The sequence below is a fragment of the Amphibalanus amphitrite genome, unplaced genomic scaffold (assembly GCF_019059575.1).
Source record: "Amphibalanus amphitrite isolate SeventyFive unplaced genomic scaffold, NRLGWU_Aamphi_draft 000319F_arrow, whole genome shotgun sequence".
NCBI lineage: Eukaryota > Metazoa > Arthropoda > Thecostraca > Balanomorpha > Balanidae > Amphibalanus > Amphibalanus amphitrite.
In genome coordinates this window covers 190,860-215,080 of record NW_024881814.1, presented here as the reverse complement: position 1 = coordinate 215,080, position 24,221 = coordinate 190,860, and the positions used below count along the sequence as shown (strand labels likewise).

General features: G+C 53.1%; 2 protein-coding genes across 3 annotated transcripts in view; both read right to left on the bottom strand.

Annotated features, from left to right (window-relative positions):
- LOC122388352 (neuronal calcium sensor 2-like) overlaps positions 1–12,844 on the bottom strand; it is a 49,586-nt gene extending 36,742 nt beyond the window's left edge. The window contains exons 1-2 of the mRNA XM_043379383.1: positions 12,692–12,844; positions 2,086–2,210 (exon numbers count right to left, since the gene is read on the bottom strand). Of these exons, the coding sequence (XP_043235318.1) occupies positions 2,086–2,196 (111 nt within the window). The 5' untranslated portion in view covers positions 2,197–2,210; positions 12,692–12,844. The remainder of the gene's footprint in view (positions 1–2,085; positions 2,211–12,691) is intronic.
- LOC122388351 (neurocalcin homolog) overlaps positions 1–24,221 on the bottom strand; it is a 153,645-nt gene that overhangs the window by 58,945 nt on the left and 70,479 nt on the right. The window lies entirely within an intron of this gene.

Below are 24,221 nucleotides of genomic sequence, written 5' to 3'. Positions count from 1 at the left end.
GCAGCGTCAGTCTTTGTTCGCTTACGTCACAGTGCAGGTTTATGAGCCTTATCTGCCGTTGAGCACTCGGCTATGGATGACACCCCAATCGCTGTATGACTGTTCAGTGTTCAGTACCCAATATCCATCACAGTCATGAGTAGCTGTCTACATCCGTCACTCAGCAGGACACAAGTCTCGGAGTCAGACACATTGCTAGCACGATCCAGCTGACAGCGACATCCGGACGACCGAGCCGGGGCGGCAACGGCGACGGCTGGCGCGGCCCTCAAGGCTCAATATTTCGGGGGATCATGGTGGTGGCGCGGGCCGAGTCTGAACCGACCCGAGACGGGTCTTAATCGAACGGTTTTCGGGTCAATGACCTCCCATTGGTCACCACATGAAAGGAATCGCCTCTGGTGACTTCTAAAACAGTCCTGGGGGCGCCTGCGGTGACAGCCAGCGGCAATTTTAATTTAAAACTTCAGCGCACAAAAGTTAAATATCAATGTAACTACTAAGAAAGTCAGACCTTCACGAGTGTCCAGCTTCTTCACATAAAACGCATAAAACGCGTCAGGCCAGACAAATGGAAAGTCAAACGGGGCGTGACAACGATTCTAATATTAAATCCCGTCTGCATGGGAGGCAATTCCAGGAAGTGGATGACAAAGGAAATGGAATGTCAGGGGCATCCGACGTCGGCCGCAGTTGAACAGACGGGCTCTGTGAGGACGGTGACCGCTCTCTGGCGAGGCAATTACATAGTCAGACAGTTTTCCGCGACAAACGAGCTCAAACTGGGAAGCAGCGCTATTGCAAGAGACGTCTCTGTGACTACTGTCGCTTGTAGGCTAATAATAGCCACAATTCTGCATTGGTCCACCGCAAAAACGGCTCGCACTGCGTATTTGCTGACAATCAACTTAACAGCAGAGTCCGGACTCATCAGTTGCCAGCCCTGCTACTGGTTATTCCGCTGCCGTGCCACCAATGCACAGTGGGTTCACCTGGTTCAGACGGTCCACTGGGCGCTGACGAAACCAGGCGCGCCCCAGACACGGTCCCTCGGCCATCGGTACCAGGCCGAGGCGGCGACGGCAGCCGTCGAGAACCTCCCCCTGCCCACTCCCTCGGCACAACACGGCGGCATTGATCGCCGCTGCAGGCAGCCACCTGACACACAGACACACACACCGCCGCCGGGAGGCTGCAAGGTGAGCCGAGAAACGGCCGCCGACACGGCCCGCACGGCGCGGGCAGGAGTCGGATGGAGGGCGACAGATACCGCCAGTGTTGTAATCAACGAGACGAAATTAAATAAAATCCAACAGAGAAACCGGACAACGGGTGCAATCGTCGCGCCAGGTCTTTGCCGAACGAAGACGTACTCCTGTTCGAAGAACGTCGCTCGATTTTCGGCGGTTTTGAATCCAGAACTACATATTTGCATTCAGGCACTGAGCGAATGCACTGTCTTGACCATTTGAAAGGGACTGGTTGTCTCATATAACCTACATACAGGACTTAAAACGATAAATGGTTACGATTAACACGATTAATGGTGCCGATGAACTAACAATCCAAGAAGAGTGCGATGAAAGTCACTGAATACATCAAGATAAAACAATGTACAATCCTGAGCTGCTATTGACCGCCAAAGACGTGATTTCATAAAGGCGCAAACCGCAGCTGCCATCTAACTGTAAAGACACAACGTTAACCAAGCGAAGGACCGTGAAGCCGACCTTCTCGACTTGGCCACCGCGCGCCACGACCGTGACGTCAGGGTCGTCACGACGCCGGGACACTCACAGCACTGTCACGACGTCGCGGCACTCAGCCACGACTTCGGGACCTCGAAATCGGCGGGCACCTCACGACATAAAGGAGGCTGCATTCTCAGGGACAACTAGGACCGTCAGGGATCTACAACGCTCACAAGGCCTAGTGAAACAGTGCTAGCAAGGGACCAAAAGAGCGAAGGTTAACGAAATCACCAATGCACGGTTACTGAAGTGAAAAAAAAGTTGAAGACGACAGCACACCTTCGTGGTCGCCCGACCCACAGTCCAACTTTTTGGGGATGTGCTCGCTACTTACCCGGAATCCCTTGTACCATTCCTTGATGGTGGCCTCATCGTACCGCGTGTGGGCCTTCAGGAACTCCAAGTCCTCCTTGGAGAGCTTCTGCTTGCTGCCCATACAACCCATGGCTAGAGGCGGATCTGTAACAGCAGAGACACACACGTCACAGAAACATTCAGCACGTTTACCTTTGCGTGGAGGATAGGTCATGACATGAGGAGACAATAACCTAAATGGGCATGAAAACAAAGGCACAATGTCGTTCAACAGGTGTCGCAAAAAGCAAGGGGAAATGTAGCATATGACCCCGTGTTTTAAAAAGGCGTCCATAAACTAACCATAGTAACAAAACAAGGAAACTTGCATGTCAGACAGTAAGCAGGACTGGTCAAGCACATTCTTTCGTAACCGTCTTCACTATTCACAAGACGTTCTTTCGCCTACCAAATCCAACAAACTAGTTCTGCCCCTTTCCACAGCTATTTACCAGGCAGAACTGCACCACAAACACCCTATCCTGAGGAGCCACACGGCGTCACACAGAAGCCGAAGAGGACGGTTTGCACGGCCGCACTGACGGAGGAGGCTGCAGCCTTCCCCGGAGACGGCGCTCCTCCACTCTCCGCGCGCTCGGTACGGAGCGGCTGGCTGATTTCCCCACGGCCGGCCGGTCGCCTCTCCGAGCCCTGAGCGGGGATCGTTTGCGAAGAGCAGCCGAGCCCACCGGGACCCGACCAGGCCAGGCAGGCGAGCAGGCCGACCGATCGTAGACCGCTTTATGGAGCCGGCACAGCCGGATGGAGAGGCAGGACATAGATTCGCAAGCAGGATCGCAAGAGTGTGGGGCCTACATAAAAATGTCCCGAGAGTAGTTATTTGCCCAAATACGGAGGTACGATGAAGCTGAACGGCAGTCAGATGTGCGTATAAGTTCCAACGTCCGATAGGCGAAATGCAAAATCCTGGAACAACTACGGTCGCAGTTAGTAACGATCAGTATCCTAAGCATTCGTAATGCAAACGAATCATAGTCATTTTTCAAGTCAACCCGATGTTTCATCATCATCTCCTCTCTTGACGACAATTCTTGAAGACCCCTCATGATCCTCCACGTCACATCGCTGCCCGAGCGTCGCCATCACGAGGCCACAGCACCCTTGACCAATGACCACGGCTCACCGTGACCGAACACACTGCGACCGTCACGCTTCTGTGGCCCGACAGCGGTCATCTGGCGGAGAACCGGCGCTCCCCAGCGTCGGTGACCGTTCAGACGCAGAGCAGCCCACCGGCAGGCCGCCTGGCCCACGCCAGCGCGGCCGGCGACCACTCGTCGCTAACCACGTTAGCGGTCGGCTGATCAGGTTAAGCGTCCAGCGGCCATCCCCGTCGGCCTCGACGCGGCTCGCAGGCCGGCCCGCTCACCTTTTAGCGGCTGATCTGGTTAGTAGGCGACCCGGACGCGGCTCTCCAGTGGGCCTGTCCGAGCCAACGCAGTCCCAGGGGTCCCGGACAGCGCGCCCCAGAGAAGCAGGACGACGCGTCCCAGAGGTCCTGCGCTGCGAGATCCCGCATCACCCGACACCGATCCGACGTACCCACGGCACACTTTCCGTGTGCGCGTGACGCCATCTCCCCTCCCCCGCGCCGACCCCCGGATCTAGTTGGGACGTGAGCGCTGCTCGGCCGAGTGCCAATGCTTTTACGGCCTGATTGGATTAGTGCGGTACACTGTGGAGTGCGGATTGTTTTAGGGCAGGCAAACTGGTCAGAGCTGAGGGACTGGGGGAGAAGAGAAGATAGATCCTACTGGTCAGAGCTGAGGGGCTGGGGGAGAAGAGAAGACCCTACCACCCACGATAAGAGAGCTGCGCGTCTCTGGCGAAGTCATGCGTCACACGAAGTCATGCGAAGTCATGAGTCATTATCTTGTCACGAGCGCTATCATAGCAGCTCCACCTCAACAGACTTCGTATATTCCTGGCAAAGTATGCGCGCCTCTGGCGGAGTTCATGCGCTCAGGACAAATCCAACGACCCCTCCAGAATCTGTGGATCCCTACAAAAGTCCCACATCCCCCTAGTGCCGGTCCTGTTGTTTGGTCGTCCGCCAGTGTCCAGTGGGATGGATCGCCTCACGTTCGCGCCTCTCCCCACAGACTGCAGCCGTCCCAGCGGAGCGCAGGGGACAGCGCGGACGATGAGTGAGCACGAGCCGGTCGCCGATCAGCGCGGACGACCCGCACGATATCGCCGGCTTATCGCCGCCGAGGCCGCCTCACCACCCACTGACGTCACACAGAGACCCGTGCAATCGATCCAGTGACGTCACGGCCGTAGTGCGGGCCGCCGCGGCCCAGGTCGATATGTGTCGGCAGTCGCGCCGGCAACAAGCGGCGTTCGGCACACATTCAAATCCGACCAGAGTCGTTCCAGTTGCAGGCAGCCGGCGAAAAATGGCGTCGTCGACGAACATCTGCCGAATTACGCGACGAAACGAGCGAGAATCGACACCCGGCGATGTATAATTCATCGGGATGGAAACGACGGCAGTCAGTGAGGGTTATGCTCGGCCAGTGAGCGACCGAATGGTGCCAAGAACGGTCGGTACAGCGCCCCGATCGACCCCGTCCAGGAAGGTCGGCCATTCTCTGGCAAAGGTCGGTAATGTTGGCCCAAACTAAACACGGATGATGGGCATCGGGCCAACTTTACGGATCACCGTGATGGACTATATGGAGCGATACCGGCGGGTGCCTGGCATTCCACGCTCAACGAGACAGCAGCAACGGAGTGCAATGCTGTCTTCTGACGCGATATGGCGATACAAAACCTACTTGGCCGTTGGGAATGACATTCATTAAGACACAGGTGACAACAAAATACAAAGCCACTCAGTTCCTTGACCTTTCCGCAGGCTATCATTGAGGCAGAGCATGACAAAAGCCACTCTGCCTGGTACAACACACTGGCATTTGTTCCTCCAAACCATCAGGTAAAATGTCACAGCGCATCAGGCCGTCCATCATCAGACATCGAGGGCTAAATCTGACATCCAGGAAATCTAGACACGAACAGACAGGATAGACTCAAACGAACGCACCACGACAACGACAGCCGGATTTGGAGCATCGAGCGGCTGACGCTGAGAGTTGCATCAGTGAGTTTGGCAGTTCAGCATGCACCACTGTGCACGGCAAGCTCAGTAACAATATCGGCCTCGTGGAGCAGCGTGTGAGGGCGTAAAACCAACAATGCGAGCTAAGCTGAACAGCTGCAGTTTCGTGCGCCAGATTGCCGTAGAGCGCCGCGCCGGCGCCACCCTAACCTGGCCCGTCCACAGAAGGGGCGTGCGTGCCTTCGGTGCCCAGTCACCACGAGAGGCACCTCCCCATGAACAGCCACTGGGCGCCGGTCAGCGACGCGTGGCCAGCGGCCATTCGGACACCCCTCTCCGTGCCACCGTGCACCAGCTGCACGGGCCGTCTGCACGGTGTGCACGGCAGGCACGGCCGGAACTTCCGGTCACCTGGAGCCGGCGGCCGTCACGGGCCCGCATGGCCGTCACGGCCGACCGTCACGGGCCGCCGTCACGGGCTGTCAATCGCACAGCGGCCCGCCCGCAGACGACCCAGTGATGGGGAAACGGGTGGGGCTGCGAGCGACAGAGGACGCGTGTCGCCCGCCATGAGAGGTACGGAGGTGACTGCACGGCAATCGAAGGCCGAGCTGAAGGTGAAGAGCACAGCGTAGGAAAGGAAGCCGAAAAAAGGAACCTCACTGGCAGGTAGCCACTAAATCATCGTGTCAGCAAGGCAGACAGCAGCAAACTTCTATACCTCTCTACATGTCGTCTCTGGGATGTGACCTGTTGGCCATATTATAACCAAATAATAAAGCATAATAAATAAATAAATAAATAAATAAATAAAAAGGTAAATGAATAAGCTCAAAATAAACAGCCAACATAATATGACATCGCTAAGCGTAGGCCATGATGGTTGGCCCCGGGGCTCCCCTTCCGTCATATCACACGTCACTCCTCCCCCAACTTCGTTCGACAAAGCACAGTAATAGCCAATTGTGTGTCATCCCATCAGATGTGCATGCTTACATTGGAATGTGCTGCTGAGTGAATACTATACAATACAATACAATACAACTCCTCCCTCACCCCGTCACCTCACCCCATCCCCAGACCTCCACCCCTCCCTCCCCCTCGTCGCGGCACGCCGGTCGGCCAAGGTCATGGCTCCCGGTTCCTGCCGACACCGGCTGTCGGCTGAGCGCCAAACAGGTGTTCCCGGAGCCCACCAGGCCGTCCCTGCCCCGCGCCGCGGCCACATGGGCGCCGACAGCTGCTGGGATCACGGAATCACGACCGGAATCACGGGATCACGACCGGAATCACGGCAGCATCAGCATCGAGCGGCGTGAAACGGTACGTGTTTCTGGCGTCGCTGGTTGAATGGAGTGGTTGGGACTCCCTTTCCACATCTGCGGCCCTGCAATTTCATTCGTGACATGTAGCAATGGAGTAGAACTGGCGTTGAAGACGTCGGAAAAGGTGACCGACGAGGTGATATCTGCTCCCGCCACTGCCAGCTCCGTCTACCACAGCCAACTCGGTCCCACCACCACCGCTGCCCCTGCCATCGTCAGCTCGGTACCATCGTCAGCTCAGAACCACAGCCAGCTCAGTACCACAGCCAGCTCGGTACCATCGCCAGCTCAGTACCACAGCAGTACCACAGCCAGCTCAGTACCACAACCAGCTCAGTACCACAGCCAGCCCGGTCCCGCCGCCGCCGCCGCCACGGGGGGACCGGTGGAGTGACGTAAGCACCGGATGACCTTGGCGGTTCACCTCCGCGGCCGTCGGGCCCCCGCCGCTCTCTGCTCTCCCTCTCCTCATACCGTACTGGATCCTCGTCCTAGGCGTACGGCGGGCTCCCGCCGCCAGCTGCTCTCCACCTAATCATGCCGTATCTCCTCTCGTCCTAACCGGTCGACGGGCTCCCACCGCTCTCTGCTTTCCACCTCTTCATACCGGTCTTCTTCCCTTCGGCTCCCTACACGATTGACGAATCTATACCGCCATTTCTGCTGGTTTCTCTCGCATTCTGATCGGATTCCTCTATTCAGCCATCCTCCCTAGCGTTATAATCCCCTTCCAACCAATCCCATCCCATGGCTCCCAGTCCGAATGGACGTCCATCAACAGTGACCAGCCAGCCATCTCAGACTAATCGAGAGAAAGGGCCTTTGACCGCCCAACTCTCCCAGCACCTGTCGCTATCTCCCTCCAGCGCTATACGACCCGACTTCAGCGAGACGCGTTCCACCCAACAACCAGCCCTTTGAGGGCGACGCAGACACACGCACACCTGTCCTACAGAGTCCTTTTGTGTCCCTCGACGCAAGCCTGCCCTAGCCCGCTGACCTGCGCCGGCCAGGTCACCTTTGTCCAGCAGCTCAGCCCCGGTTGACCCCGTTCGCCCTGCATCAACCAGCTCCAGATCTGTTTACATGTTCTCGGCGACGGAGGCGGCGCCGCGGCAGCCATTCCTGTGACGAAGGCGGCGCGGCGGCAGTCATTCCTGTGGAGACGCCGGTGCGCCGTATCTGCCTCCAGATCGCCGCGGCACGCCGCAGGCTGTGCGGTAGACACGGCGGAGGCGAGACGAAGAGCGAGTGTGGAGGAGAGAGAGTGAGGGTGGGGGAGAGAGAAAGGGGGAGGGGGAGGGAGAGGGAGAGGGAGAGGGAGAGGGAGAGGGAGAGGGAGAGGGAGAGAGAGAGAGAGAGAGAGAGAGAGAGAGAGAGAGAGAGAGAGAGAGAGAGAGGGGAGAGACGGAAAGAACGAACCGCGCGCCGGCAGTCCAGGCGCCACGGACGACAGAGGTGTGTTCATCGCTCACCGCTCGCGTGTCTGCCGTTGGAGCGACAGGTGCTAGCACAACCAGTTGATGCGCACCAACACAGCACCACACAGCTGGTCGGGCGCTGACGGGGCGCCAGCGCAGCCGCTGTCCAAGCACGAGACCACCGGGCGAAACGGAAGCAAAAAGGCGCCGACGTGTTGCCACAGCGACAGACTTCTCGTCACGGGACAGGTCACGAGACATGACACGTGGGGACGATGCCCGGAAGAATGGTGAGGCGAGGTGAGGTGATGCAAAGCAACGAGGAATGATTGTCTGGCCACGGACTCCCACAGAATCGCACAATGTGAAGAACCAATCAATTGGAGGGGCAGTTGCACATGTAATTAGTTAGTTAGGTCTATATCGTCAACTTGGAAACGCGAGTCAGTAAATCTTGACGAGAAAAGGCTGTGGACGTTAAATCATCAAAGTTCCTTTGACTCCAGCCAAGCTGCCCGTTTTCCCCGCTTGCGTCTCTGGTATCAGGAGCCCTCTATCCGGGTGTCTGCGTCTGACAACTGGTCGCCGTCGACAGCGGGTCCCGTCAGTGCCACCGCAAAAAGACTCACCACATACTGATCAAGAGAGAGATGGGCCGACGACGGGATGGCGATGGGACGGTGGGAGGTAGGGAGGGATGGGGGCGGAGGGCGAGGGGGTAGAGATCAGGTGGTGGTGCTTAGCGGGTGAAGTTGCACAGGGAATATCTTCAAATTCCGTTGGCACAGGATAGGGAGAAAGGCAGCACTAGCGAATCAACCAATGGGGATTGATAATGTATCTATGCATGTTGATGACAAAAGCTGGAGACAAGAGGAAATTCAGAGCGAAGGAAAGATGGTCTTCAGCTTGTGATGATGCAATTGATACATACATATCACAAATGCGATCAACTTTTCCTACTAGACCATCTTGTTTCCGCATTAGAGGCTTCCCAGAGCATCTTATTTCTCCACTAAAACACGAAACGAAACAGACGAGCGGGTAATAAAGGAGAAAGTAAACATCGGTGAAAGGTCTCCTCTTCAGACCGGTTTAGGGGAGTCATTTACACAAATGACAGACGCCCGAGGAAATGGTTCACCAACCGGTCAGAACTGGTTCAGTTCGTCGTTAGCGATATATTTAGAGCGTGTGGTCCCCTGTGAGACTTCATTAACGTCACGGAACGGCGCATTCCTTTTGCTAATGCAAAGCGGATACAGATTTTCAAGCTATTCCACGAACAGTTGTATGTTTTACAAGACACTGGACAAGTGTCCGCTAGGCGAAGACCAGCCACCCCACAGGGAGTGTCCTGAGTCATTTAATCTATGGAGCTATACACTAGCAATGCCATAATATGCATGTGAATGTCGGCTAAAACACAATGTCTGTTAGAGGTCCGTTGACCGACGCAGCAGGCAATTGTCTTCTATCCCACGGTCGGAAATGCAAATGGTAACAACAGCGAGTCATTGGACAAGGGCGACGGCCAGACATGACACGTCTGGTCACCGCGTCAGTCAGTCCGCATCTGGCTTCTGTCGCTACTGGCACCACCAACACGACCAGGGGGCCACAGAACAAAGCCACCGTCACCACCGGGCACCACAGAGCACCACCAGGCACCAGCGGACCGCCGACAGCCGACACCAACTTTCCCCGGGTGCCAAGGTCGGCGACCGGCGTCCGGCGGGCCAAACGATCGGAAAGACCAAAGGCCGACGGCCAGCTATGGTAGTTAGCCAGAGCTATACCAGCTACCAGCTACTAGCTACCAGCGGGGAGCGGACACCGAGCATCGGCACGGGATAACTGTTGATAACTGAAAACTTCCCCTTGCTAACACAGAAGCAAAAACCGCCTTTCGACAAGAACGTGCACGAAAGAGCCCTGAAGACAAAGCAACGTTGATCCTGTCTCTAAGCAAACAGCAAACTGATGATGACTACGTATGTCTGGCCTTTATGGGAGTCCCGATTGCGTCAATCACCGGCGCTCACGGGCATGAGTTTGATCCAATCACGAGCGCCAGTCGCCTGCAAGTGCCCATCCATTTCCACTCGTCCCTGCTGGTCACAGGGCTGTCTGGTGCAGACCGGACTGCTATCCGGCAGACTGGCCGGCGCGTCCCTCCAGCCTGCAGTGGTCATTGCGACCAGACGGGTTGATGTGTTCTGCAGCAGGCCCCCGGGCGCCGGCCGGCTGGAGGTGACACGCGGCACCGATACGACGAATGATGGCGTGGGAGGGGAGAGTGGGGCCACACCGGCACCGCTATACGGCCTCCGACTCCCAACACAAGTGTCGGTACACCCGGACAACCACACAAAAGTGCTTTGTCACGGCATCCATCTCTATGCCCCAACCAGAAGACGAAAAATCATATGAACAATCGGCAAGTCTCAGCAAGACCCATAATCTTTTCCCTCCCCTCAGCCAGCGATTGAATGAGCCAGCCAGTCACAGCAAGGGCAAATGGACACGATCAAAGCCCTCGTCCAGTCAGGGTTGCGCTGCAGGGAGACAGTGACGCTCCCCGGGTCACCACGTCACCAGGTAGCCCTCGTGCACGTGCCTGTGGGATGGTCGTAATCAGGGACTGGATGAGCCGTACCTGATAAGGCTGACTCATGGCAAACACTACCGATTAGAGAGCATGCTACGAATGCACTTCGCTTTATGTAGCCTGACGTAGATAAGGGGCTTCCGATAATGTCCGCGACAAGTTGTTGCAGTGACACTATCTCAAAGTTTCAAATTTATTGTCATCAAGTCTCTAACTAGCGCTCGATCTATTACGGTTGCTGAAAAGCAGTTCCTCCTGTGTAGTGCCCTAACCATGCCATCTTGCCCACTTCTTGCTGCCAGGGGCATGACAAAGGGTCCAAATAAGCCAACACTGCATGTCTCAAGACATGACGATTCAAGTTATCCAACACACGCATACAAGCACCGGGCAACACGAAGTGCCCAAATTACAACCACACTCCAGAATAAATGCCCCAACTTTGGGGAGAGTTCAGAGCTCACGCAACTCGGAGCTTAGTACAGCTCAAAGCTAACGCTTCACAGCTCCATCTCCACGGCTAATATTTGCAGCCCCCGAGCTACTCGTGCCACTCGTGGTATCACCGGGAAGAAAAGAGAGACATTTTAGGCAGCTGAGGGTATTTGCTCACTCACTGAAGAGGCAATCTTTTACCAAAATGAGCCCTAACTGAAAACACTTGAATGCATTTAACGTCATTGCATAAACCGTCACTCTGACTAAAACTTGGTCGATGGATGCATTAGGGTGATTCAGACGGATTTCATTTGGGAAATGAGAATAATGCAAATACGGACGATCAATATTCAACCGCTTTCCTATAATCACATTCCTTAAATGTCAAATCATATAAATGGACATTGGACTGAACAATCCAAGTAAAAATGGCTCACGACGAACCTATCCATGGTATTCGTGCATTACCTGGGCAGGAATCGCCACGCCATGTGTGGATCGTCCACGATCGTAAATACATGCATACATACATACATACATACCTAAATCAGTGGCAGGGTCCGAGCATTTCAAAGTGCAAATTACCATATGAGCGTTCATGTTATTCGTTGACGGATTGACATTCTGACAGTGGCAATACATAACCCGTCCGGTGGGTCACTTGGCTCTGGCGCGGGAACATGACTTCATTTCCAATGAGCGACACTTCGACAGAACGTGTTTATGTATAAGTGTATACCGTCGATCACCAGTGAGACACCCTGTCGTGACATCACCGGAGAAAAATCAGAATAACGCCAAGGCTCATCGGGATTCTGCATGGACTCATGGCCGTTGAGTCCAGCCCATAACAGGACTGGTCACCGTCTCGGCACAGACAGTAGAGACGGGAGCTAGGTACCATAGCCCGGCGACCGAGCTGGCGCAGCCCCGTAATACACTTCCAGACTACGGAGCCGTAGCGAACAGAATGACCAGAAACTTTCTTTGAGGAGTGTCATGACGAGCCACTCGACCTTCCCGTGTTATATTGATAGCGCCTACAAGTAATGGTGGCTTTACGAAAACGACTACAGCTATTGCGTCTTCCCGACAACGCCTACAATCAACTGAGGCTTTCCGATAACGCCTAAAAGTAATGACGGCTTTCTGGCAGTGCCTTGAAGTAGCGGCGGCTTTCCGACAGCGGCTGGCAGCAATGGCGGCTTTCTGGTCAGCTGCGATGGCGGCTGGGCCGGCCGGTTGGCGGTCCGACAGCTCTGGGCCGCCATCGCTCCCGGTACGGCCGCCCTCGGCGGGGCCACGGCGCCGCGTGCCGCCGATCGGACCGCATTCCTGGCCGTCACGGAAACCCCGGCCGCCGGCGCCGCTCGCCCGGCCGCCGGGACCACGCCGGGCGAGCGGGCCGGCCGGTGAGCACGCCACGGCAGACCCGCCGCCGTCGACACTGCGTCTCAGAACAGGAGCACGGCTCCGGCCAAACGTGACTCAGAAACGGCGAATCGGCCGGCCGGCCTGCGTCGTGCCGCCGCAAACAAACCGGCTATCGGCTGCGAGACGCGAGCGCTCGGAGCGGCGGCCGCTCGCCGGCCGGCCGGCTCGACTGGGCGGGGCGGGGCTCAGACCGGCCGGCCGGCCGGCGGGGTGGTACGCCTCTCACAGGGACTGGCGGGCGATGCAGAGGTGACCAAACATCACAGAACACTCACCCGATCACCGGAGGAGGCCTGCGCTCGCCGACAGTCCGCTCAGCCGGTTACCTGACGCACGAGCTTCCAAACCCACGTCACCGTCCGCGCTCTGTCGCCACTGAGCTCCGACTGAATACCGGCCTCGGCCGTCGGCCGGCGCCGCCGTGCGCCGGTATTCAGTGCAGCCGAGCTGCGGCCGGCCGGCCGGCCGGCGCCGCCGTGCCGCCCGGCGGCTCCTCCACAGCTGATGGAATCCGCACGTGAGCTTCATACGGAGGTGGGCCGAGTGCCGGGATGTTTTCGAAACACGCTGCCGGCCCGACCGCCGGGATACAGACACAGCCCCGGGGAGGAATTCTAAGTGAATAGAAGCGGCTCACGAGAAACATACGACACGCTCAGGCCGTAAGGTGGCAATTGAGCTAGACTCCCTAAACTATATCTTTCCTACCATTTTGGGGAAACAGCCTCTCCCTTACTGGCCAAAGTAATACCTCCAGTCAGCAGCGTGAAGGTACTGACTGATCGATAATGTGACTTGACCTGACCAGTCCGGCAGCGGAACGGGGAGGGCACCGGGGCACCATGCCCCCCTTTGATTTTGGCATTTTAACATTAGCCCTATGGGCGTTGCATGGAAAGAATGGGACCAAAAGTCGGCAGTGCCCCCCCCCTTAATTGAAGGTGTTCCGCCGCTACTGTTGACCACGACCAACGACCTACTTCATCGTGCAGCCATTTTCATATGCACCTAATATCGAAGCAGACCGCCGCAAGCAGATCGAAGCATTTGGTAAACACTAGCAACATGCCTGCTAGTGTTTTTGATAAGCATAGGCACAGAAATGTAGTGTTTAGTTGCAGTAACGAGCCAAACACTATGACGGGTTATGAGTTATGACACATGTGCCGCGAGGCCGATCGCCTGCAAGCTATACTGCGCCGCAAGGCACCGGTTGTAATGCGTAACACCACAATGGGCTGAACCGGTAACATTTTAGAACAAATCAGTGAAGATTAAAACAGCAGAATCAGCCAAAACGGCAGAGCAGAAAGCATCTCCTCATATTAGCTCACGTTTCATAATGCTTTTCGTGTTTCCAAGTTTCAATGTTGCATTTGTTCAATGCTGTGACTTACAAAAACGTATGCCGTCAACATGTGAATAATCGACTCTTGAGACAAAGGGGAGAAACGACTCTCAACGGACAAATGTAATATGTCAATCGCATGAAATTAACGTCATTCTCCTCGGAACATATGAATTGTTGTGCTGCTTGCGCGTGGAAGGGGTCACTTTCCACAAGACACCACAGACAATAGGGATTAGCCCCCATGCCTATGTCACGCAGCAATCGACGCCGCATTTCGAAGAAATACCGAGCACAAATATCGGCATGAACACCTTGGACGAAATAGATATTAAATAATAAATACCATGGCGTCATCATGTGTTAACCCGGCAGGCGGTTAGGCATTTTTGCCCCCCCCCCCCCCGTATCTCCAAAACTAATGGACGGATCCGGAAAATTCAAACGGAGTTCGATAGCCCTGTCAAATTTGTCGAAGGAAACCAAATTTCATTGACCTCGGGGTCACCGATGACGTCACAGGTCAGGTCAAAGATAAAATGTTTCACCGTTCACGGGGCTTCTAGGGAAAGCGCTATAACACCGAGTAAAACGCATTTTGTCGAAAATCAGCGATAAGGCGTCAGTTGTCTAGTACATATGTTGCTATTAGAGGTCACTGGTCATACCAGGTCAGGTCACAGGTCAGGTCACCAAAGGTCACCAAGGGTCACCACATGAGCCCAACTTTACTAAGGTTATGCGATGCATGTATTATGGCCAGTTTTTCATTTCCAATTCAATGGTGTTGGTTATAAGACCATCAGGCACGGTTTAGGTCACTTTCTGGTGGAGGTCAGGTCAAGGTCAGGTCAAAAAAGGTCAAATTTCAAAGTTGATATTTTTGCATAAAATGGGTATCGATTCGATGCAGCTCGTCACGGGGAGTCTAATGGTGGTCTTTGTTTTGCGCTACGAGGTCTAGAATTGCTAAAAATTGAGTTTGAAAATTTGACGTCATCAATTTTGAACAGTTTTTTCGCTATAACTTGGCCAAAAAAGAGGTATCGATCTCAAAGTTGGTATGTAGATAGAAGGCGGTAGGGACTATCACATATATTCCGTTTTTTTCGAAATTCAAAAAACTTTTTGGATTTTTTGGCTATTATATTCAAAATATCTATTTTTTATTTTTGGGGGTCAAAATCCAAAAAAAATGAAAAACCGAAATAGCAGTTTTGTAGCTGTTTTGATTCCACACCTTTTATATCAGAAACATTTTTCTGTATCTCTAAAGCTGTAGGCCTGACAGCTCTTCCCGCGAAACCTTTTTTTGGGTCGAAAATGGCAAAAATGACGTCACTTTTACGTCATTAGCGGCCAACCTATCACAGCCTTTGGAAAAATTTTTGGTCACCATGTGCGCTAGCTGCTCCCGGAAGGGTACTGAAAGTTTGGTGACGATCGGCGCAGCGATTCTCGAGATATATTGAAAAAACTAAAGGGGGGCAAAAAATGCCCCCCCCACCGCCTGGAAGGTTAACTGATCTCAGTGACGCTCATTTACAGCAAATTACCACTATCGCGAAGGAAGACGCTTTCGGGCGCTGTTTGGAATTCGGCGCTTAATGTAGCTCGCTGATGCTTTTCATAAAACATGGGGAACCGTTCGACGCATCCGCAAGTGGAGGAAAACATGGCTCCAGCTGAGGTTGAAATGTGACAAGACGATGGATAATTTAACGCGTGAATGGATCGGCGTGCGCTGAGGTATGTACACGTGCAACTGCATGGGTAAAAAACTCGTTCACTTATATAAGTGTTCGGAAAACATAGCAAAAGGTAAGACATAGAGGACGGTGTTTGATCAGGAGGATTGAGCATCATGCAGCCTCGGTTTAACTACATAGGTAGCATCGACTCAGTTGTCACCGTAAAACGAAAAATATGTTCGCCGGTATGAGTGTCGCGCTTTATATACAGAGTGCAGATGCATAATATTTGTTCATGCCACCACCGACGCTGCCTTCTTATTTTCCACATAAAAGCATTCTACAAATTGCATAGTGCATACCACGATCTCGCTTATTGACATCCCCGCATCTAGTTCTACTCTAATAATAAATCCCATTATTACACACGTAAACCATCCCCCTTGTTCGCCACCCAAAACATCCGCTTCAAACGAGCACAATGTCACTCTCGCCACACTAGCCGACGTTTGTCGCTCGCACGCCATTTGGCGTTGCGAACCGATGCGATCTCTGAGCTGGGATGTAAACATATCACGTCAGATTCAAACAGACGGTGGCCAGTGTTGCATCTTGCCGACATCTGGCGATTCATGGCGCGGAAAATGGGCAGTCAGTGAGAACATGGAGCACATTATGGTTGCGAGCCAGAAACTGTTTCATGAGGAGCGCGATTAGCATGGGCTAAAAAAAGTAATTCATGGAATATGTGTGACACTTGAAGAATCAATCCAGTTATGTAAAAGAAAATGTACAAAAAAATATCATTGCATGATACTAGAGCGAGGGCATATTTCTCGAGATAGATCAACACATCCCTCGTCCATCCAGGGTTAGGAAATTACGGAGAATCGCCGGAAATCCAAAAAAGTTGAAGACGATCCGTACGCGGCTATGTGCGTACGTTGAACTTCCGACTGTAAATTATGCCATAGACCAGGAATTACGCGATCTGAGGGCAGAGGGTAGGGCCAACGCAATAAGCTATGCTGAGCGGGGGCTCTGTCCCTGTGAGTCCTTCCATTCAAAAGGTTCGGTTCGGACTAAATTTATTTCTAAAAAAGGGTAAATGACTCATCCAGACCATGGCTCTGCCAAGTGCTAGCGTAAGCATATGCTGGACGAGTTCGTCTGAGCAAATGAGACCCACATCTGGCCCAATCAGAGAATTCACTGGGCCTGATATCAGTCACACGCCCACTCAAGTCAGTGGTGGTTGGGCCGATCTGATGTGGTCCGATCTGGACCACATCAGAAACGGATGTGGTCAACTGTGCCGATAAATTCACACGATTTACAATCTGATGTCATAGTACACACAGTTTATAATAAACAAACGACAAACAGCTTGCCGAAGAGGCCAGAGGCGGATCCAGCTCAGATTTTTTTTTGGGGGGGGGGGCAAACCATAACAATTTATCGATTCTTTCCATGCCTCGTCCATAGGCGTAATGTTAAAATTATGCCGTTTGGGAGGGGCAAATGCCCATTTTGCCCCCCCCCCTGGATCCGCCACTGGAAGAGGCTGAGTCCGACTGGGACCCACGCGAGCGTTCCTGACAGGAGAACACCTTTACAACCTACAACCATTGCGAGAGGCAGCTAGAGGAACCGGTGCCGATCTATCTTCCCATCTATGAAGAAAGGCGCTCCCGGCACAGCTCGCGGGTCCCGACCTGGACGGCCGTCGTGGTGTGATCGATCGCCGTCTCTAATCACCCACACAATCGGTGCCTGTCGCCAGGGGAGACGGCCAAACAGGGGGACTCAGTCGACCAGGACCGGCTCCTACTGCCACCTGGCGGGCGAACCGAGAACCAGCAATTCCTCCGTCCGCCGTCCGAGCGGTGAGGTCGCCCAATACCGAGCCAGTTGGGGTATTCCACAGGGGAGCAATGCCGCTTCAACCCTATTGGCCGTGGTGTCTAACGGTGGCGGCCATATTGCGCAGACCAGAAACCGGCTGCCGCCTGTGTTGAGGAATAGGGAATTCGGGACCTCGATTTACGTTTGCGGCCGCCGTATCCGTTACGTTCAAGTTACGTAGATACGGAACCCGGCATCTTACGCAGAATTGAGTGGGGAACACGATCGTATCTTCAGAATTCCTCAAATTTACTCGCCTGACCTACATTTGCCCCGGCCGAGGGGGTTGATTGAACCCACCTCGCTAATGCACCGCTAATTAAACTAGAATTAAGCGGTAAAGTGGTCGTATGCGGCAAAGTATAATACAGAGTGACTGGTAGGAACCCGCTGTAAGGGTCTCAGGTCAACCGGTGACCTCTGAGGTCAGGTCAAGTGATCTAAGGCACGGGTTCGGTTTTTGGTAAATAACTTCGCCAAAAATGGCCGTAGAGCCGCGATTTTGGCATCATCGTGTTCAGCTAGCTCAGGCGCATCGAGTGATTTACTTTTTGTTCGGGTCAGGTCAACTAAGGGTATTGACCTCAGGTCAAGGTCAGGTCAGCACCCCCAGGTCACGAAGTTGGTCGAGAGAGGTCATGTCGCATATCATTCGATTCGGCAGGTCTTCTTGAGTCCATTGGTGGCTTTCCCGACTCGCTAGCTCAATTTGATCGGGAGTTATTGAAGAAAAATGGTGACCCTTGTGACGTCACAAATGACGTCACGCAAGGGCAACAATGCAAATATGAAGCATAGAACCTTGCAAAGAGTGCATGAAATCATGATTTTATATGCTTGAGATAGTTTCAGATCATTCTCGGCGCCAAAATAACAATTTTCATATTTCCCCATTGACTTATAAGGGTTTAACGTATTAGTTCCTTATAGCTGATGATTTTTTAGGATTTCATCTTGTTCTCCACTCAATTCTGCGTAAGATGCCGGGTTCCGTGTCCACATAGCTTGAGCGTAACGGATGCAGCGACCGCAAACGTAAATCGAGGTCCCGAATTCCCTATTCCCCAGCACAGGCGGCGGCCGCTTTCTGGTCTGCGCAACATGGCGGCACCGTTGGACACCATTTGGCGGCCGATGCGCATTCCACATTATACAGGGTCCGGCAAAAGTCTTGCCGTATGTGATATTCTAGTTTCTGTGTCTTCCCAGGCGCGTTTTGCCCCACCCAGCGTTTTGCTTTAAACGCCATTGTGTCAGCGCATCTATTGTGCCCCGGGGTATAAGACCACGGATAACCTTAGGGTCAGCGGCTAATTGTGCGAGGTCATTTGAATAGCGAGCGTGCAGTTGAAATGAAGGCTGAAAACACCATGGTCAAATATGACGATGTCAGCCTCAGGAATCGAGCCATCGGCATGATTCAAGCGGGAATGTCGCAAAGTCTGGTCGCGAATAATGTCGGCGCCCCTCTCCGACCAGTGCAAAACCCACCAAATCGCCAGAATGGCCTCATTTGGGCGCCCGACGCAGCCAGTGTGCCCACAGCTCCTGTCAAATTCCCAGCGAAGTTGATGGTGTGGGGAATGATGTCGCATCAAGTGCTCAGTGAGCTGCTCCACGTCATCCCGCCCAAGACCAAGGTGGACACCAAGTATTATGTGGAGACCATCTCGGAGGAATCCTGCCTGTCTGCCATCAAATGGTCCAGAAACGGCTCTGTTCTGAAGCGACGGATGGTGGCTGAGAGGTCGAAAGCCATCTTCATGCAGGAAGGGGCTCCAGCGCATCGCTCTGCCACAGCCCAGCAGTGGTGCTGAGACAACCTGCCGCACTTCTGGGCGAAGGAGGAGTGGCCGGGGAACAGTCCCGACCTAAATCACATTGAAAAGCTGTGGGCGATCGTCCAGCAAGACCTCGACAAACAGACGCCAGCAACCAACCTCGCGCAGCTGGAGACGCGGCTCAAGTCTGCGTGGTCACGAATCCCGCCGTCTGTGCTCTCAACTCTCGTGGCCAGTATGCCGAACCGTGTTCGCAAGTGTTTGCTTGCCTGTGGACAATACATTGAGCGCTGAACAACTTTTTTATTTACAATGACTTCAAGTGTGGAACGATTTTAAAACTACGTCAAGACTTTTGCCGGACCCTGTAGAGTTCAGTGGGGTATTCACATTGCACAGCTCGGTTGGTTGGTGTGAATGAAGATAAAATAAATCTAACTGTCTGAGGAGCTGAGATGAGCATCCAGGAGCTAACCGTAGCTGGAAAACCATCCAGCTTTCGCGCACAAAACATGAAAAATCCGGAGAACACAAACACATTAAGGTAGTCGATGTGTCGATGTGCAATGTGCAACAAGGGCGGTGAGACGAGACGGGTTGGGCGTTGGGTGCTTCTGGGCAGGATGTGCGGCCACTTCCTAAAACACTTCCCAATGGACCACTAATGTCTAACGCATCACACAGTGACGCACGAATGGCGCTCACAGGGATCTACCACGTGTTTTCAATGCATCAAAAACACATTCGACCACTTGAAAGACGCCTAGGCAAGTGACTGAGGGAGCAAGACAAACATTTGAGCAAGCTGGCCTTCTCACAACGCCCATGAGTCGTCCTAGAAACGTCAACGGGTCGTGAGTATGGTAAGGACCACTTACAAAAAAAGAAAAAAATCATGATAAAGGACCATGCCATATAAAAAAACGAAACGCTGTCAGTTGTCACAATGCCAGACACCCATGAAAGACAAAAAGTCCTGCAGCGCTTTTGAAATCCCCACTATCAGATTGTGCATACCTGTTTCAAGACCACGAAAAAAAATGGTCTTTGCCCGATGCCGTTGTGGAGGTCCATTAAAATCATCCAAACTGTCCCCCATCTAAAAAACAACATCGTTCAGAGAGACTAAAAATAATTAGCATGCATAACATTACTTTTGAGATAAGCATTCAACTCATATGCTACAGTGACGTTACATCAGCTGGCAGGCAGCCTGCCCAGATGTGCCCTCGGCTCCCCGACAGCACACCGCCCGCATTAGGCCCCGCGCCGATCAGCGGCCGGCTGGCACCATTTGTCCGGTGCTGCAGCACAATAACCGTAATCCTATGTGATCTGACGGACGGACAGCACCCGGGCACGGTGGATCCGGGAGCGAATAATGCCCGGCAGAGTCCCGGGCACAGACAGCGTCTAGCGCGGCTCCGAGTCCATAGTGGGTATAATGGATTCCGACAACTAGTAATGTTTAGGTACGGATATAGCTGCTAACAAGGTGCAGGAACGCATCAGCATGTATGGTATGGCAAGTTGGCAAACGAATCTGCAATTGCATAGTATGGCAAACTCGCAAAAAGAAGTTCATGAACGTGAGCCCAAATCAACGCCTTGTAAGTGTGTGTTACAATTTAGGCCTGATATACAAATGACGTGAACATCCCTAGTTTAAAGAAATGGGGGGGGGGTCTTGCCGTAAGTTTCAGATGTCCAAAACGTCCCATACAGACTCCTCGTCCACCCCATCCCACTCTACCCCTTCTGAGACAGCCTGCCCGGATGACCCGGCGCCGGCACCCTTCAGACCGCATGCGGCGGCACTTGACCGCAGAGAGCCGCTCGTCGGCGCTTTATTGCCGTCGGTGACGACGTTCGACGCCGGCCTCGGTAGTCGGCGGCAGCGGCACTCGGCAGCGGGCTCTCCGGCACTGCCGGGCACCCATCTGACCCGGCCGATGACGACGGGTAGATTTACAGTCGGGAACGCATCACGACACTTTTAGTACACTTGTCAGTGTCAACGTTTTGATGAATTTTTGTTCAGATGCTGTCGTCGATGTTTTATTTTCCGTAAGCGATAAAATATACAATATACATATGGTATACGTCACCATAAACATGTGAGGTACAGGCTGTTCGAGGCGAACCTGAGCTGCGGTGTAATTTACTTATATAAAAATCAAAATGTCTGTACGTATGTATGTATGTAACGCGTCCGTCACGCTTGGCGGGCTGTTGCGAGGCGACGGTGCGGGCTAGGGGGTTGAAACTTTGGCGCCGGGTCGGGCGCGTGCATCTGTTTGTTGTATTCAATTTTGGTGGGGGTGCGCTCGCCGGTTTGCACGTGGCGGGCGCATCTTTGCGGGATTTTGGGCCGCGGCCGGCGCCGAGCAGACGGCACGCGCCTTAGGCTCAGTTTCTTCGCTTTCAAAACTGAGCGAAATCAGAGCCGGAAGGTCACTGACCTTTGGCAATGAATACCGGAACAGAGCACCGCCGGCCAGGAGGAGACGCCAAATTTATTCTGGCCATAACTCGGCCGCTGCTGGGCCGATTTTATTGAAAATTGATTTATTACGCTGCGCGTCATAGGCGCGGGAGCCGGGGGGGCAGTGGGGGCAGCTTGCCCCCCAACTCTGGAGCCGTGGGGGCGGTGCCCCCACAGCTTTGAGACGGAATACCACACTTTTTTGCAAATGTTTAATTTTTTGTTGAAAAAGCTGAGGGGTGAAAAATAAGTGGCCTAAAACCGGTGAGAAAACTAGATTTGGGGGTACCCTAGGTTGATCTCTATTATGGTGTGCCCCCCCAGTCGGAAAGTAGTTCCCGCGCCCCTGCTGCGCGTAATGCTCGGCACCTAGTTAATTGATAAATAGCATATACCTTGAAAGCCATTTACCCTAAATCACATTTGCTACCACAAATTTTGGGAATTGTTTTTCTGCTGTCATGTCCAGCGAAATACCTAATGTACAAGGCAAAGCAGCTTTGTCTATCAGCTTTGCCGAGTTAATTGCCGGGGATATCCAAACGAAGCCTCGTGAAATGCAAATGTCAGCATAGGCGGCGTAACGGGGAGGGGTGCCCCCCCTTAATTGAAGGTGTTCCGCCGCTACTGAATGTCAGCTACTATGGGGCTAATGCACTGTGATCTCAGTCGCCACTAGTGAGCGCCCCAATCCTGAAATGACAGAAGCAGCCCCAAAAACCTCTCGACGCAAGATGGACCTAGTTCTACCACTTGCCGCCAGGGTAGTATAGATGTCGCCCCTATCGTGTCACCCTACCGTCGCTGTATCGGCAGTGCAATTCGCCGTGCACCCGGCTGAGCCGGGTACCGATGCTGATACCTCGTCAGTACAAACCAGACCAGGCTCAGACGTCATGCATGGGGAACGGTTGACATTGTCGTCCTTCGCTCTATGACGTCATTGGCGTTTGATAAATCGACGTTAAGCACGCAAAGGACGGCGCTGGTATGCGCTTAGTGCTTACTGAGGGATTTCCCGGCAAAGAACGGCGCTTATAGACGATGGTCGAGGCACGGCATGGATTTAGACTGGTCGGATAAATAAAAATGAAATGCAGAACAGGAGCCAACAGTGCCTTCCTTCAAAAAGTCATACTAATGAACTATTGCATGCTCGTCATGGTTGCTTTTTGCCAATATGCGCGCTTTGTTATGTGGACAGAGTCATAATTCAACAGTGAAACTTAACCCTCGCCCATGTAGGGGGGGGGGTTGGTGCAACCCCCCCCCCCTGAGGTTTTTCGGAAATAGTGCAAAAACGGCGGCGCGCAGCGCCGCCAAATTTTGGGTACCTTATGGGGCAAACCTTGCGCATCTTTTGATAAAAAAATTTTGACCGGGTCATGTCAGGTCACGGAGTTATGACGTCACAAAGGGAACAGCCTCCGGCCGGATTTTCACAAACTGAGTGCCAACGCCCGAGGTTTCCTGCCGGTGGTACGGACATCGGTTGATGGATCGTGATGAAACTTCCCATGCATGTTGGGGCAAGTATTGGCTATCATATGGTATAAGAAACTTGACCGGGTCAGGTCAGGTCACGGAGCTATGACGTCACAAGAGGAACAGCGTCCGGTACTATTTTTGAAAAGCGCCCGAACCACTATTTTGCTAATTCTTGTCACCTCAATGGGAATATGCAGCAATATTAGCTTCTATAGGGAGCAAATGGACATCCCAAATCCAAAAATACAATCAGATTTCAAAAATTTAAATTTTGATTTTTCGAATTTCTGCCGCCGACTGTGACCTTGCCGACTTCCGGCGCTCCCAACGCGCCATTTTTAGAGCTAGGGAAACGAAATACATACCAAACGATAGAGAATTGATCAAGGAACACGATAGTGAAGGTTTCAAGTCGATATCTCTCACCGTTTTGCCGCAATCGCCGCGGAAAATTTGAAAAAGTCTATTTTTCCGAAAATTTGACCTTTGACCGGTCAAAAGTAGGTCAAATGTTGACCTAGGACCAAAAAATATACCACCAATCGCGAGATCTCGGCGAGAGCAATCCGTTGGTCTTTTCCGCTAAGCTCTACGACGCTCCGTTTTCAAACGCCAAGGGGGGGGTCGCACCAACCACCCCCCCCCCTGCATGGGCGAAGGTGGCAGATCGCCGTTTACGGGCGAGGGTTAAGTTCCCACACATTCTAAGTTGGATATGGATAGGATAATAAAATACTTTAATCTGGCCGAATTATTTTTTGGGACACTTTAGTAGCCCGGAACGCCAAACGGGTAGCAGCGGTACACCCTCGCACCTCGGTGGTTCCGGGTTCGGTGATCAATGAGTTCGCCAATATACTAAAAGGGAACAATCATGCACAGTGCACATAGGCATGGACAAAAAAAAAAAACAAGGCAAAGGCAAACAAGCAGCAATTCAATTTTTCTGTAGAAAAGATAAGCCATTTTCTAGTTTATCGTTTAGTGCCGCATTGAATGTGCATTGCATGTCCCGGAACACACCAACATAACGGGCGTTTCCCAAAGTATGTTTGCCGTAATGTTCCATGTCATTCAGAACTAGGAATGTCGGCGGTTGAACCTATG